At 38.3% G+C, this 14063-nt stretch overlaps 1 protein-coding gene across 4 annotated transcripts in view; it reads right to left on the bottom strand.

Annotated features, from left to right (window-relative positions):
• Positions 1-1212: 1212 nt before the first annotated feature.
• Positions 1213-14063, bottom strand: part of camsap1b (calmodulin regulated spectrin-associated protein 1b) — a 52422-nt gene continuing 39571 nt past the window's right edge. For 2 of the 4 annotated variants that reach the window (XM_051672185.1, XM_051672194.1), the window contains 7 exons: positions 11732-14009; positions 7967-8103; positions 7649-7860; positions 7243-7345; positions 6970-7091; positions 3073-3191; positions 1214-2962 (listed from right to left, as the gene is read on the bottom strand). In XM_051672185.1, the coding sequence (XP_051528145.1) occupies positions 2666-2962; positions 3073-3191; positions 6970-7091; positions 7243-7345; positions 7649-7860; positions 7967-8103; positions 11732-14009 (3268 nt within the window). In that variant the 3' untranslated portion in view covers positions 1214-2665. Of the gene's footprint in view, positions 2963-3072; positions 3192-6969; positions 7092-7242; positions 7346-7648; positions 7861-7966; positions 8104-11731; positions 14010-14063 lie in introns of all 4 variants that reach the window. The other 2 variants (XM_051672204.1, XM_051672213.1) reach the window with 2 other exon arrangements.

Below are 14063 nucleotides of genomic sequence, written 5' to 3'. Positions count from 1 at the left end.
ATGAACTACTTGCATTCTATTACATGCGACAAGCACACAATATACTTTATATTTTATAACTATAAAATAAACTTTATAATCAGACCATCCTACCTCTCGGTATCTCCTTGCAAACATAGTCAGTGTTTGTATAGATACAGGACTGAAACCATGCCACATGGATGCACTGGAGCACAACAAATATATGTAGAGCTAGGTTGGAAACAAAAAAATAAAAAAAAAAGTAATAATAATGTCATTTAACATTATTTAGTGTCATTAAATTCATAATTTAACATAATTGTGAGGACAACATTAAATCAAAATAACACTTACCATGCATACTGAAAAACATCAAATATCAATGTCTTCAAGGTTCCTAATCTAATGACAATCCACACACCGAATACTTGAACTGTAGATCCACCCGCTGAGGATAAACTGCCAGTTACCTGGATACAAATGTGTCTAGAGTAGACTGTCAAGGATACAGATGAGGAATGGCCTGTGGTGTTTCAGTTGGGCGACGCTGGGATGCAATTACGAGACTAGCAGTAATTAAACTTTCAGAAAATGCAACCTGCTAGACATGGCTTACAACTGGTCACCACCATTAAAGGTATTAATATAAAATTTGTTTCTACTGATGCGAAAATTTAGCTTTGAACAAATTCAATTTTGTACAGCACTTGGTCATTCACTTTCAGATTACAAAGTCGGCAATGTACATAATTGTTTTAAAACATTTTTAAATTGGTATAGTATAAAAAGAATAATATTAACAATGAAAGACATTTAAAAAGTAGAAAGTGGCAAAAATCAAATGACATCAATTAAATAGAAAATAGTCAAATATTTAATATTTTACATAAAAACAGTTGTTATTAATATCAGTGGTGTTACCGCAAAATATAAACACCAAAGACTTCATTAGGCTAAAGGTCATGTGTGATGAAGGGGTCAGCACTGACCAAACATTTGAGTTAATAAAGGTCATATATTTGGTGAAAAATATCCATCATAAAAAACCCCACAAATGAATCATAATGTTTGCCAGTGGTGTTACTGCTTCTTATTACATTTTATTAGGTGTAACACCATTGACAAAACAGCATACCAGCAAATACCTTTGTGTGACCCTTTTATGGAGTAGAAGATATAGCAACTGTAGGTTGAATGTACGATTTATGAGTTTGGTATTTAAAAATAAATGGCATTGCAATTTCAGAATGACCCTTCCAAAGCTCGCATAATAAAAGAGGTACATTATAAAACTTAGTGGAAAAGAGATGAGAAACAAATGAAACAGATAAATGAGAATGAATTTATTGACTTGAAATATTTATTAATTCTCAGTCTTATTAAAAATAAATAATGGTAAGGTAAAGGAAGCAAAAATGACCAAGAATGTGTAGTTAAAAAAAAAAAAAAAAAAAAAAAAAAAAAAGTGACCAACAGCAATACAATCATTTAGTTTATATAAAAACACACATCATATACAAAACTGCCATTTAAAATTAAACAAAATGCAGCAAATTATAGACTAAACATCTACTATTTGGAAACAGTAGTTTAAGAGCTATTTAGGGACTGTCAGTTTGCTCTATATGGTGTTAATAGTGTTTGCTAAAAGATTTTTCTCAGTGCAACATTTTAACAACAAACCTTCAACAAAATAAGGAGCTAAATGGATTAGTAAAGCCCTTAAAAATTACTACCCCCAGCTAAACACCTTAATGAGCAAAATAATAAAGTGCATGTGCAACGCTGAATTGATCTTGACATCAAACACGAGGCTTCTGTGAGTGTTATGGAACATGTAGAAACAAGAATGTTGGCAGTGTTGACACTTCTTTCATTTGAGGAATGTTTTCAACCTTGGTAAATAATTAGACAGCGACTGCAAAGGAAGTAACCAATTATGAATATATTAAATACTGTCATTCAAATAATTTACAGCGACACTCTTCATAACAGAGCATGCTGATGTTCTGCATGAGAGAAAGCTCCATGGATACATTGCATGATAATAAAAAGCCCTAAAACATGATTGCAAGTGCACCATAGTACAGACTGTCCAGAGGTCACTACTGTTAACAGCAGAACAGAAGAGAACTGCATATGACATGAATCAAGGTATGTTTGATTACCTATTAAAGATCACCAATGTTTCAAAAACTGGGCTACAGCTGATTTGCTTTTTTTTAAAGCGCTGAATAAATAGACGTACGCATGAAGGCCAAAAGCACGCATACTAGGGATTGTCCCAGTGACAACAAAGACAGTTCAGAGCAGCATGTTTCGGAGGCAAAAACAAAAAGAAAGTTTGGAGGCAAGTCAGCTATATTTTTTGAGTTCTGGCACTCCTCAGAGGCAGCAGACATTTTTTAAGACAGTAAGAGGAAGAAAATGTGTATCCCTCACTAAAAAAACAAACAAATAAAACAGTCAGGGGAAGCTCTTCGGTTAAATCAGTGCCTAACCAATAAATACTTCAAGTAAAAAAAAATGAATCATGTAAAAATACCACAGATTGTGGGTAAAGGACTACTTCAACCCAAAACACATTCAACTTAATTGTCTGCTAGTCCAGACGGTCTCTTCGATCACCAGTCTGATGGAAGTAGGCCTCATTGCAAGGTTTTTTGTGTTCACTGTACTCAGAACTCACAAGTGCCACCTGACTTCACTTTCCACTCTTCTTTGGCACTAGGGGTCTTTTGGCTTGCCACAGGTGATTATGGATAGTCAGCGCATCTACACTGACAGACACAGTCTTGGCGGGGATTACAGTGAACTGCTTGCGGTCCGAGCTGTACTTATAGAGTTTGTCAATCATCTTCTTAGTGATGCTCTTGGGCCCTGTACCGGTGAGCTTGTGGAGCTCCTCCATGTCAGGGAAGTAGGAGTAAAGGGCTCTGAACATGCAGCCGCTGTCACGGAACAGAATCATCAAGTGGTTGGATTCACACTTCTCCAGCTCCTACAGGAAAAACAAAGGAGGCAATGATTTTTAAGAGTTTTTCCAAAATATTAATAACAAGATTTATTTGTCATCTGTAATTAAATAAAGCTGGCAAACTGGTCACAAACCTCAAGAACGGAGTTCTTCTGTGGTTCATTTACTTTCCCTGCCAAGCAGCAATGAGCAATGGCATTGTGGATTATCGGCTTGTTGGATTTTGCACTTGGCTCCTTGAAAAGCTTAGGTCCTACAGAGACAAAAATATCAAAATAAATGATCAAAAATAATACATTAAAAAAACTGAGGGGGAGGACAATGGTCTCATGATTTTCACTGTATTATCACAAAAATACATGAAAATCTATGATATAATCTATTTTGAATTATCCAGAGCAGTCTTATGGGGAATTCACAACAAGTTTCCTGCAGAAAGTCATTTTTGTATCCACACTGAAAGTGAAAACTGCTCCACAATAGGCCTGCAACTAACGATTATTTTGATAATCGATTAATCTAACGATTATTAGAACGATTATTGCAACGATTAATCATCAACTGTTTACCGATTATTCAGCTTGTGCCCCGACTTAAAAGGTTGTATTAAACGTGCTTACTAGCAATAAAGAGGACAAAATTATCTTTTAAAAATACCTCTAAATGACATTCACTGAATTAAAGGGGAAAAATACTTTTTATTATGTTTAATTCAATAAAGAAATTCTCTGCAAAAAAATCCTATTGTTACCAAGTGTTTTTGTCTTGTTTTCCATTTAAAATGGTCTAAAAATCCTTAAAACAAGATACATTTACATGAGAAGCAACATAAGATATTTAGACTTTCTTTAAGAGAATGTATCTTAAATATACAGTGTGCATTTTGTATATAAGTGTATTTTTTCACTTGTTATACTTCTGCGAGTGCAGTTAAGACAAAATATACTTGTATTCAAGATCTATTCTCTTAAAGCAAATCTAAACATATTATATGCTGCTTCTCAGGTGAATGCATCTTTTTTAAAGGATTTTTAGATATTTTAAAATATTTGTAATTTTAATATTATATTCAACATTCTCAGATTAAAAAAATGTTTCTTCTGCAGTATAGCTGCTAAAGTAAATGTACGTTGTTTTAAAGGAGTTTTAGATATTTATATTGGAAAACAAGCCAAAACAAAAACAAATCAAAAACGTATTTGTTGCAGTGTATAATGGGGCGAAGACAACAAAAAAATAAACTCTCTCTTATTAATAAAGCTGCGTATTGCTAATTTTCTTCACAATAAGAAATGCACAGTGACATATATTATGATTCAGTAAGTTGCGAGCCATCATGTTATAATCTAGCTGTATTAAGCGTGCGCGCTCGAGGGTCGAGCGTCCCCATGACAGAGTGTGCCTCAGCCGGGTGTAGTTTCAATCTCTCCCCCTTAGATCGGGACATTCGTGCAACTCATAGAAGAGGCGCTGACCGCATAGAAAAATTCCAGTTTAGGAGCTTGTAGTCATTTACGTGATCTGCTTCCGTATTATTTGAACTTTAATAAAGCTATAATGCATTAAATATAACTGCATTTAAGATGTAACGCTGGGGTGTTTCCTTTAAAGAGCTCCAGCTCCACTTATTCTACAATGAGAGAGCTCCTGTACTTACTTATTTTGTATTTTTGTATAATAATTCCCTCATATTTTGCATATCTACAATCACCTGAAGCTGTTTGGAAAGTTTAGAGTGCATCTTGACTGTGAGCTGTGTAATTCTTCCTCTCCTCAGTCAGGCGCAAACTGCAGTGCTGCTCTCGCGCATCATCATTAGAGTTTAATGTGATCTCATGTTGCGTTAAATGAGATCAAACGACTATTCGACAACGAAACAATTTTGTTTATTGTCGACGTTGTCGATAACGTTGACAAATCGTTTCAGCCCTACTCCACAACATGACAAAAATCAGCTAAGAATGGCTAATAACAAGAACATATTTGATGTTTAACATATGGATAAGTGAAGCAGGGCTGTGAATAGGTCAAAACTATACTCAAATTTAAAAAATATATATTTTAGGTAGTGGAAAAAAGCCACATGACATCAGTATTTACCACAGCTGCCTTTCCCAAAAGCATCGAAAGTCTAAGTAGATCGTAGAAACTATTGGCACCAATGGTCTCCACGATCAGCTTAAGCTTGCAATTCTTTTGGGAAACGCAGCCCAGGTTTTTAAACCAACATTGTCTCCTAAGTTCACAAGAGGGCACAACAAATCAATATAAACCAGCCACGTGTCATAGCTCTTGATTATTGCAATGAAAACACCTGGCTGTTAAATAAAAAATAAAAAAAATAAAAAAAAAATTTATTCCATTTTAAGTGCATAAAATGACGATATCAGAAGATTTGGCCAATTTATATTCTCAAATATTACGTAAAAAAGTAGAAATGCTTCAATAGACAGTTCTATGTTAACTTGTGCTGTATGGTAGCCTATATCGATGCCACGGTACTACCACAGACTCAATCTTGGTAATACCAGCGATACCTCAAGTGTTTTTCATTAATTACAATTTTATGTAAGAAGATAATATTCCCAGACAGTAGTGGGATTCAGGTGAACTTGCGGAACGGCATTTGCTGCGGCTTAGACTGTACCTCACCTTGGTAACAGCATGTATCTGAGTTCAGTGAGGCAGAGCGCTAGATGGAGCACAACAAAATGAAACAGAATGCAGAGGTCTTGAGACTCCTTGAACCTGACACAGTGTTTTAAAATGCATTAGAGATGCTGATAAGAGAGCAAGACATAACAGCCAAAGGCTTCCACCTTAGGGGCCATTCACTCTGAACGCGTTTTTGCGTCTGTCTTTTCTATATAAACATGCTAGACGGACGTCATAAACAGTTGGCCATATTACTGTATTTTAGCATTTCATGCAGGTGCGCTGCAATTTTTAGACATTGTGTTGATTTAAAAGGAAATTCTACCTTTAAAAAGCATCTCAAGACACCGGTGTTCTGTTATATTCGATGCGCTGTGTCTGTTTTTTAGTCCATGAACTTGAGTTCTGAACAAGTCATCGTCAGTGCTTGGCACGCATCAATTTGAATGCACGTTTTAGCATTCGAATGTGCATTTTTATCTTAAATTTGATTCAAATCTTCAAATTTTAACATCTTAAAGTGAAGCAGGATTTTGCACCAATAAGATTTCACCGTGGGCGGCGCTACTCTTATAAAAGTTAACTGCAATGAAAAAATAAAGAAAGAAAATGAAATAAAAAAAAAACTACTAAACTGAAATACATTTTCATGACATTTTCATGAAATACATTTACATTTCAAACAAAATAAAAATGATCACAAATTACATTTTTTGATACACAATTTGAAACCTTTTTATATCACCTTCATTAAACATGAAAATGCAGCTACACAGCGATAACATTAGATGGCCCTGAGAAATTCAACATTGTTAGCCACATTTAAATGATATCAGTTCACTCATTAACTTTAAAATAAAAACAAAATACACTGAAAAACTAAAGCTAAACTAAAACTAACAGAGAAAACTAACAAAAACAAAACAAAAAGGAAAGGACAACTTGAAAATAAATAGAAATTTAAAAACTAGTGTGATGGCAGTTCAAATAGTTTTTGTGGTAATTAATATTATGCCAAAATGCTGTCGATTGAGCTTAACTTGTTTTGAACCCAGGATATTCCTTTAATTCTTTGGAAGCACATATTTGCCCTGTAAAAGTATTAGTGGTCAATAAACAACTGAAATTGACCTTTAAGCCTGAACTCTTAAACTCCACAAAGACATCCAATACTGTCTGCCTAGAAAAGAATTGATGTGTGCTTTTATATATCCGTGCACACTGACAAACATATCAGCTCATACATGGTCAATATAAAATCATCAGCTTTTTTTAACACAGGATGTTGTCCTGGTGCAGAGGAATCTTAAACAGGGTAAATAATTTAGTTTACAGGTTTAAATCCTTCCTACAGAATGAAAAGTGAAAGAACTCACCCGTATATTCAGCCATTGATGTTGATGTAATAGAAGAAGCAGTGGAACCGTTGTCCCAGTCTCTCTCTGTAGTCCGACTGGAATTGCGACTGAGGCCTGGAAATGAATCTACAGAATCCCCTCTGTTCATGGAAAGAATAAGCAGCGACAAATAAGTGCAGTGACACCTTTGGAGTTCACAGTCTGAGCAGAGTCAATTGATTCTGTTAGAGAAATCAATTAAATGCACACATACAAACATCTGCACATACCCTGACAGTGAAAGGGACTTACCGCGGAGATCCCGCCCCTCCTGAGTTGACACTGTCTGGATCAGTGGTGGCTACAGAGGCCAGTGACAGACTTGAGCCAGACTGGGCACTGATGAGGTTCTCATCTAGTGAGGATCATAGAATGAACATAAGTTGTGGGGCAAAAATGGCAATTAAAGCAACAAAAATGCGCTTAAAATGTGGGGCCAATATTGCCTCGGTAGTGCTAACATTTAAGTATTATTTCATAATATTCCATTATAGGCCTATCTAGTTATTACTTAAGTTTGGGTTAAGTGCCTTTGTAGAAACTGTAGCTGTTAGCCATCGGCATTTGCTGTTTCATAGGTGAATGTTGAGCATGTCCCACGTTACTTCTTTAAACTCAGCAATAACTAAATCACAGAAGACACAGTTGAAACACTTACTGGCAGAGGGGCACTTGGGAAGTGTGTCAATTGAGGGCTCCTCCTTCAGCACAGACTTCGGCCTTAGCTTTTTGGGCTTGGTGATCTTAGGCCTGGGCTGTTCTTGCTCCTCAAACATCTCCTGCTGTTTCCGTCTAAGATATTCCTGCTTTATCAACTCTCTCCTGGCTTTCTCCTCTTCTTTTCTCATTCTTTCCTCTTCAGCTTTCCGTCTAGAATTGGGCAAGAAGAGAGGCTCTAAGAAGGCTCTCAAAATTCAAAGGCAATGGGGAGCATCTCTTGTTCATATCTATATCTCTGTATCTATATCTCAAATACCTGGTCTCATCTCTCTTCTGCTCACTTTCAGCCTCCAGCTGTTGTTTGCGGAGCCGAGCCTCCTCTGCCTTCTTTTGTTGTTTCAGCAGAAATGCTGCTCGCTTTTTGGCCAATTCATCCTCTGCTTTTTGCTCATCCTGCAGACATATCAGGATAAGCAGTAGAAAAAGTGTAATTACATTTATATGAGTAAACAAATGTTTTACATTTTCTAAAGGAAATGTGAGTGGTAGTTGCAGCATTTAAAACTTGCCGCCACAATGCTAGGGTGTCGTGGGTGTTTGCCATAGCGGTGTTACGCAGTTGCTAAGTTGTCCTGAGTGGTTCTCAGCATGAGATTAATGTGTTGATAGGGTGTTCTGGGTGGTTGCTTACTTGCCCAAATCTCAGTAAGTGCATTTCCATCATAAGCCCAAAGGAGTTCTGAGCACAGTGAGTAACAACCCACTTTCAAATATGCATACTTTTTTCACCACGTTAGAAAAACACGTCTCTTCTACAAACCACATGATTTGAGATATCATTCATGTCCATAGCAAAAACAATGCAGTACATGTTCCGGTTAGGGATTATTTGCTTAATTTGCTCGATGCAACTTCGATGCATTGGATGATTTTAAAGTTTTTTTTAATAAATTCAGCAGGCTTATGCTTCATGAATGTGAGACCAAACCTTGCATTCCTTAAATTTAAGCAGATGGAGGGCTATATCTGGGGCCTATAAAATGAAAATGCGAATACAGAAACTAATAATGAAAGTGCTATTATTATTATATTTCAAAAATAAGTGAAAAGACAGATAATATTGCATATTTTGTCCCACTGAAATGCTAGTTCTACATTACAGCATTGATTTTGAGTTGGATGTAGATGTAAATTTACTGGTATCAACAACAGTAAGGTTATCTAGAATATCTATAAAAAGTAAAAAGTTAACACCTAATTTATGTGACAAAATGATTCCAACAGTGTGACTGAGTTGGAACTCCTTTCATCAGGTTCTTATTGATTCAAATGAGTCATCTCTTGGAATTTCTGAAGGCAAATCAATTATATTTTCTTAAAAATATTTTAGCCTATTTTTTAGGATTTACGCATTTCTATTTAATTTAAAACAAAGTGTATTTTGAATTTGCCCTTATGAAAATGTAAAGTATTTATTTATAAATGTATTTATAGTTTCAACAATGGTATTTGTAACAAGACCATAGTAAGCACAAGGAAGCATGGATCTTCTTCACAACCGTGGTTAGATGTAACATGATTTCTGTAAAACACACTATGGCATTTTTGTAATTACAAACAGTAGGCCTGATCTAAACACATGTAAAACAATAAATACAAAATATAAACATTTAAATAGTTGTAACAAAAATGTATTATATTCCCTCACTCCCGTATTGTAGCCTATGCCAAATTTAATAGAGCTGAAGTAGTGATATGATAATATGTATTATGAATCTATTTCTGCCTAAAGTAGAGTTAGTGTTACTATAGTAAATTCAAGGGTGGTCATGTAGAATTCTGTGCTGAATTCAAATGGTTTCCGGGTTTCGTGCCGTGCTTCTCACTGATTCTCGCAGTGCTGCAATGATCAGAGGTGTGCATTTAAGAGCTTGAGACCAGTCTGTGAGTAAAAACGCACCTGCTTTGCGCTCACGCTGCTTTGTCTATTGAGCCGTATCCATCTACAGAGCCATACAGGTGCATTAGCGGAGGTTGTGACTTTGCCTGTCTATTTGACACTGCTGAACCAGATACTTCAGATGCATCGCTAAAATTCAGAATCAGATGACGCGCGGTACAAATGCATACCAACCCGTATAATGGAGTCTAGATAAACATTTTAATGCAAACAGGAACTTGATGATAAGATTTGATTCATATGATTAATAAACGCCCCCCCATTTGTAACCTAACACCCCCCCTCTACTAATTTGCTCTCAGCGCCCCGTGGCATCCTTTGAGCACCCACTGGGGGGCGGTATCACCCCCGTTAAGAACCCCTGCACTAACCCAAAGTATGAGCAATAGTAATAGAGAAACTATTAACAAAATGTAGGTACAGTTGAAGTCAGAAGTTTACATACACTTAGGCTGAAGTCATTAAAACTAATTTGTTAACCACTGCACATATTTCATATTAGCAAACAATAGTTTTGGCAAGTCGTTAGGACATCTACTTTGTGCATGACATGAATCATTTTTCCAACAATTGTTTCACTTTTAATTGACTATATCACAATTCCAGAGGGTCAGAAGTTTACATACACTGAGTTAACTGTGCCTTTAAGCAGCTTGGAAAATTCCAGAAAATGATGTCAAGCCTTTAGGCAATTAGACAATTAGCTTCTGATAGGCTAATTGGCGTCAACTGGAGGTGTACCTGTGGATGTATTTTAAGGCCTACATTCAAACTCAGTGCCTCTTTGCTTGACATCATGGGAAAATCAAAAGAAATCAGCCAAGACCTCAGAAAACAAATTGTGGACCTCCACAAGTCTGGTTCATCCTTGGGAGCAACTTCCAAACACATGAAGGTACCACGTTCATCTGTACAAACAACAGTATACAAGTATAAAAACCATGGGACCATGCAGCCATCATACAGCTCAGGAAGGAGACACATTCAGTCTCCTAAAGATGAATGTAGTTTGGTGCAAAAAGTACAAATCAATCCCAGAACAACAGCAAAGGACCATATGAAGATGTTGGAGGAAACACATAAGTATCTATATCCACAGTAAAACGAGTCCTATATTGACATAACCTGAAAGGCTGCTCAGCAACGAAGAAGCCACTGCTCCAAAACCACCATAAAAAAGCCAGACTACAGTTTGCAAGTGCAAAGATCTTACTTTTTGGAGAAATGTCCTCTGGTCTGATGAAACAAAAACTGAACTGTTTGGCCATAATGACCATCGTTATGTTTGGAGGAATAATGGTGAGGCTTGCAAGCCGAAGAACACCATCCCAACCATGAAGCATGGGGGTGGCAGCATCATGTTATGGGGGTTCTTAACTGCAGTAGGGACTAGTGCTTCACAAAATAGATGGCATCATGAGTAAGGAAAATGATGTGGATATATTGAAGCAACATCTCAAGACATCAGCCAGGAAGTTAAAGCTCGGTCGCAAATGGGTCTTCCAAATGGACAATGACCCCACGCATACCTCCAAAGTTGTGGCAAAACAGCTTCAGGACAACAAAGTCAAGGTATCTGAATGGCCATCACAAAGCCCTGACCTCAATCCGAGTTGTGGGCAGAACTGAAAAAGCCTGTGCAAGCAAGGAGGCCTACAAACCTGACTCAGTTACACCAGTTCTGTCTGAAAGCATAGGCCAAAATTCCAGCAATTTATTGTGAGAAGCTTGTGGAAGGCTACCCAAAACATTTGACTCAAGTTAAATAATTTAAAGGCAATGCTAGCAAATACTAACAAAGTGTATGTAAACTTCTGACCCAATGGGAATGTGATGAAAGAAATAAAAGCTGAAATAAATCATTCTCTCTACTATTATTCTGACATTTCACATTCTTAAAATAAAGGAGTGATCCTAACTGACCTAAGACAGGGAATGTTTTCTATGATTAAATGTCAGGAATTGTGAAAAACTGAGTTTAAATGTATTTGGCTAAGGTGTATGTAAACTTCTGACTTCAACTTTAAATAAAAGAAAAACTGGTGGTTGCCAGAACATTACAATCCCTTTTTCTGAGAGATAAAAGCTTTTCTAATGTCTCATCAATTGCGCCCACATTACCTTGAAAAAGAAGCCCATGCCAGATTTCTTTTCCCCATCAGCTCCATCACTAGTGACATCCAATACATTGGAACTTTCATCATCTGGGTTGGCAGCCAAGTCAGACAAGTCTACTTCAACAAGATTGACCTGTCCTCTAGAAATATCTTCTGAGGAGACATTATCCTTCCCTGGCCCATCTTCAAATGTAGCTTCAGTGTCCCGTAAGGTACCAGACATAGATTCATCAAAAGTGACACCAAGGGCTGCTGAACTTGGTTCCCTTGACACCATCCTCAAATTAGCTTCATCATTAAGGTGGAATGAAGTGCTTTTCTGATTCCCTTTGTCCTTGTTGAGTGTGTCCAATTTTACAGAGTTTTGCACAAAGTCCTCAGGCTCTGCTTTAGGGGTCCTGCCCCCTTGACTAGGCCAGGCCTGGCCATCAGTAGGTGTAGGAGTGGAGCTCTTCTGTCCTTTGCCTTGTTCCTTAACTAGCAATAGCTCAGAAGGTTTGGAATGGGACCGTGCTGAACTCAGTTTGGGTGGCTTTCGCACCATAGGGCTGCCACTTGGCTCAACGTAATGTATAGAAGCTCTGACTCTGGGTTCAGATGCATTACTTTGGTCACTACTAGGTGGTGGAGCAGCACCTGTTGGAGACTGGAGATTCTGCTTCATAAGCAGTTCCTGCTGGAGTGAAAGTTGCATCATCTGCTGCTGAATGCTACCTATGGCCTCGTTCAGCAACTCAATGGAGCGATTGCACTCATTTAGATCCATCTCCTCGTCCATATCTAAGGCACTAGGGGACACAGTCCCCCCACTTGCCCACTCAATAGAAGCCTTCTCTGGCTCTTTAAACTCTTTTGCCCCATTTCTCATAGCACTAACACAGGAGTCTTCTTTTGACAACTTCTCTTTCTCTTGATTGATTTTTTGGCCATCTTTCAAGTAGTACTCAGATTTTGAAGGTTGAGGGAGAGTGTCACTCTTCCCTTTCTTCACTATTTGCAGAAAGGCAGCTTTCCCAAGCTTAAGCCTTTGTCTGGCTGTCAAGACCTCCATCTTTTTCTTTTGGCTTTCAATTGTACGACGCTTTTCTTCAAGCTGCATATGGAGTTGGACAAGTTCAGAGGCCAACATGTTGACACTCTCCTTGTTTTGTTGATTGGGACTCTGGTCTCGCTTAATTCTCCAGGAAGTAAAAGAAAAGGGGCAACTCTCCGAGCCATCTGGTGTTGTCCGCTGTGAGCTGCTGGTGCTGGAGCGGATGTCCTGGTTGCTACCAAACTTTTGCATCTTTCGCTCTGCAAAACTGGTCATACGTATGCTACCGCTGGCAACGCTACTGACCTGGGACTGTTGACCTGGGCTTGAACACCTGCTTCCACCATCCTTTTCCTCATGTTCTTTTACATTAATGTCCTCTCGTAGTTTGACAGACTCTTCATCCTCCTCATAGAATAGTTTCTTGTTTGGGTGGAGCTCTTTAGTAAGCTCTGCATCCTGTTCTTCAATCGTCTCCCCCGTCTCTATGTCAGATCCTGGCTGTATATCCCAAGCTTGGACAGTCCTCTTGTCCTCAGGTACAGATGAATGAAGGTAAAATCCAGGTGACCGCTCAGCAGAAGACGGCTCAACACTACTCGTCGCCAATGGTCTGAAAGCTTGTGTCTGCGCAGAGTCTGGAGGCATAAATTCACTAGATTTGGGCTCAATAGTTGACTCAAACTCACAGCTGGTGTTGGGGGTAAAGGTCCGGTTAAGGGTGTGCAGAGGTCTCCGTCTGGAAAATGAGTTGATGCTATCTCCTCCCACAGCTCTCTGTGCTGACCCTTTCTGTGGTCCCTCTCCAGACTCTTCTTCCTTATTCAGGCATCTGGACTTCTCTTTAGCTGGTCTGAGAACTGCAGGCATCAGAGGTTCCAGGTAGTAACTGTCTGTTCGGGATTCGGAGGATGCTTCCTCCTGCCTTCCCCAAGTGCCTGTTTTAGCACCAGGGGTAGCACTTTGGCACTGTGCATCCTCAGAGTTTGACAGGGTGATGTCATTCTTAGATGAATCTGCCCTGGCAATGGTTACCAGCTCATCCTCCTCATCCATATTAACGTTGCCCAGCAGACCATGACCATTGACCCATCTAGCAGTGCTCTGATTTGGATGGCTCTGGTGTTTGGGTGTGACAGTGGAGGCCAGGCTGTCCTCACTAATAGAGCAGGTCAGACTAACGCTGTCGCCCAAGGCCAAGTCTGCATCGCTGTCCGTGAGAACATACCGATTCAGCTGAGACAGTGGCCTGATTACAGAAACATTACCAAGCAAATATAAATTTTAATTTCGAATAGGAAAA

The sequence above is a fragment of the Myxocyprinus asiaticus genome, chromosome 3 (genome assembly GCF_019703515.2).
Source record: "Myxocyprinus asiaticus isolate MX2 ecotype Aquarium Trade chromosome 3, UBuf_Myxa_2, whole genome shotgun sequence".
Classification (NCBI taxonomy): Eukaryota; Metazoa; Chordata; class Actinopteri; order Cypriniformes; family Catostomidae; genus Myxocyprinus; species Myxocyprinus asiaticus.
This window is presented reverse-complemented; position numbering and strand designations above follow the sequence as displayed.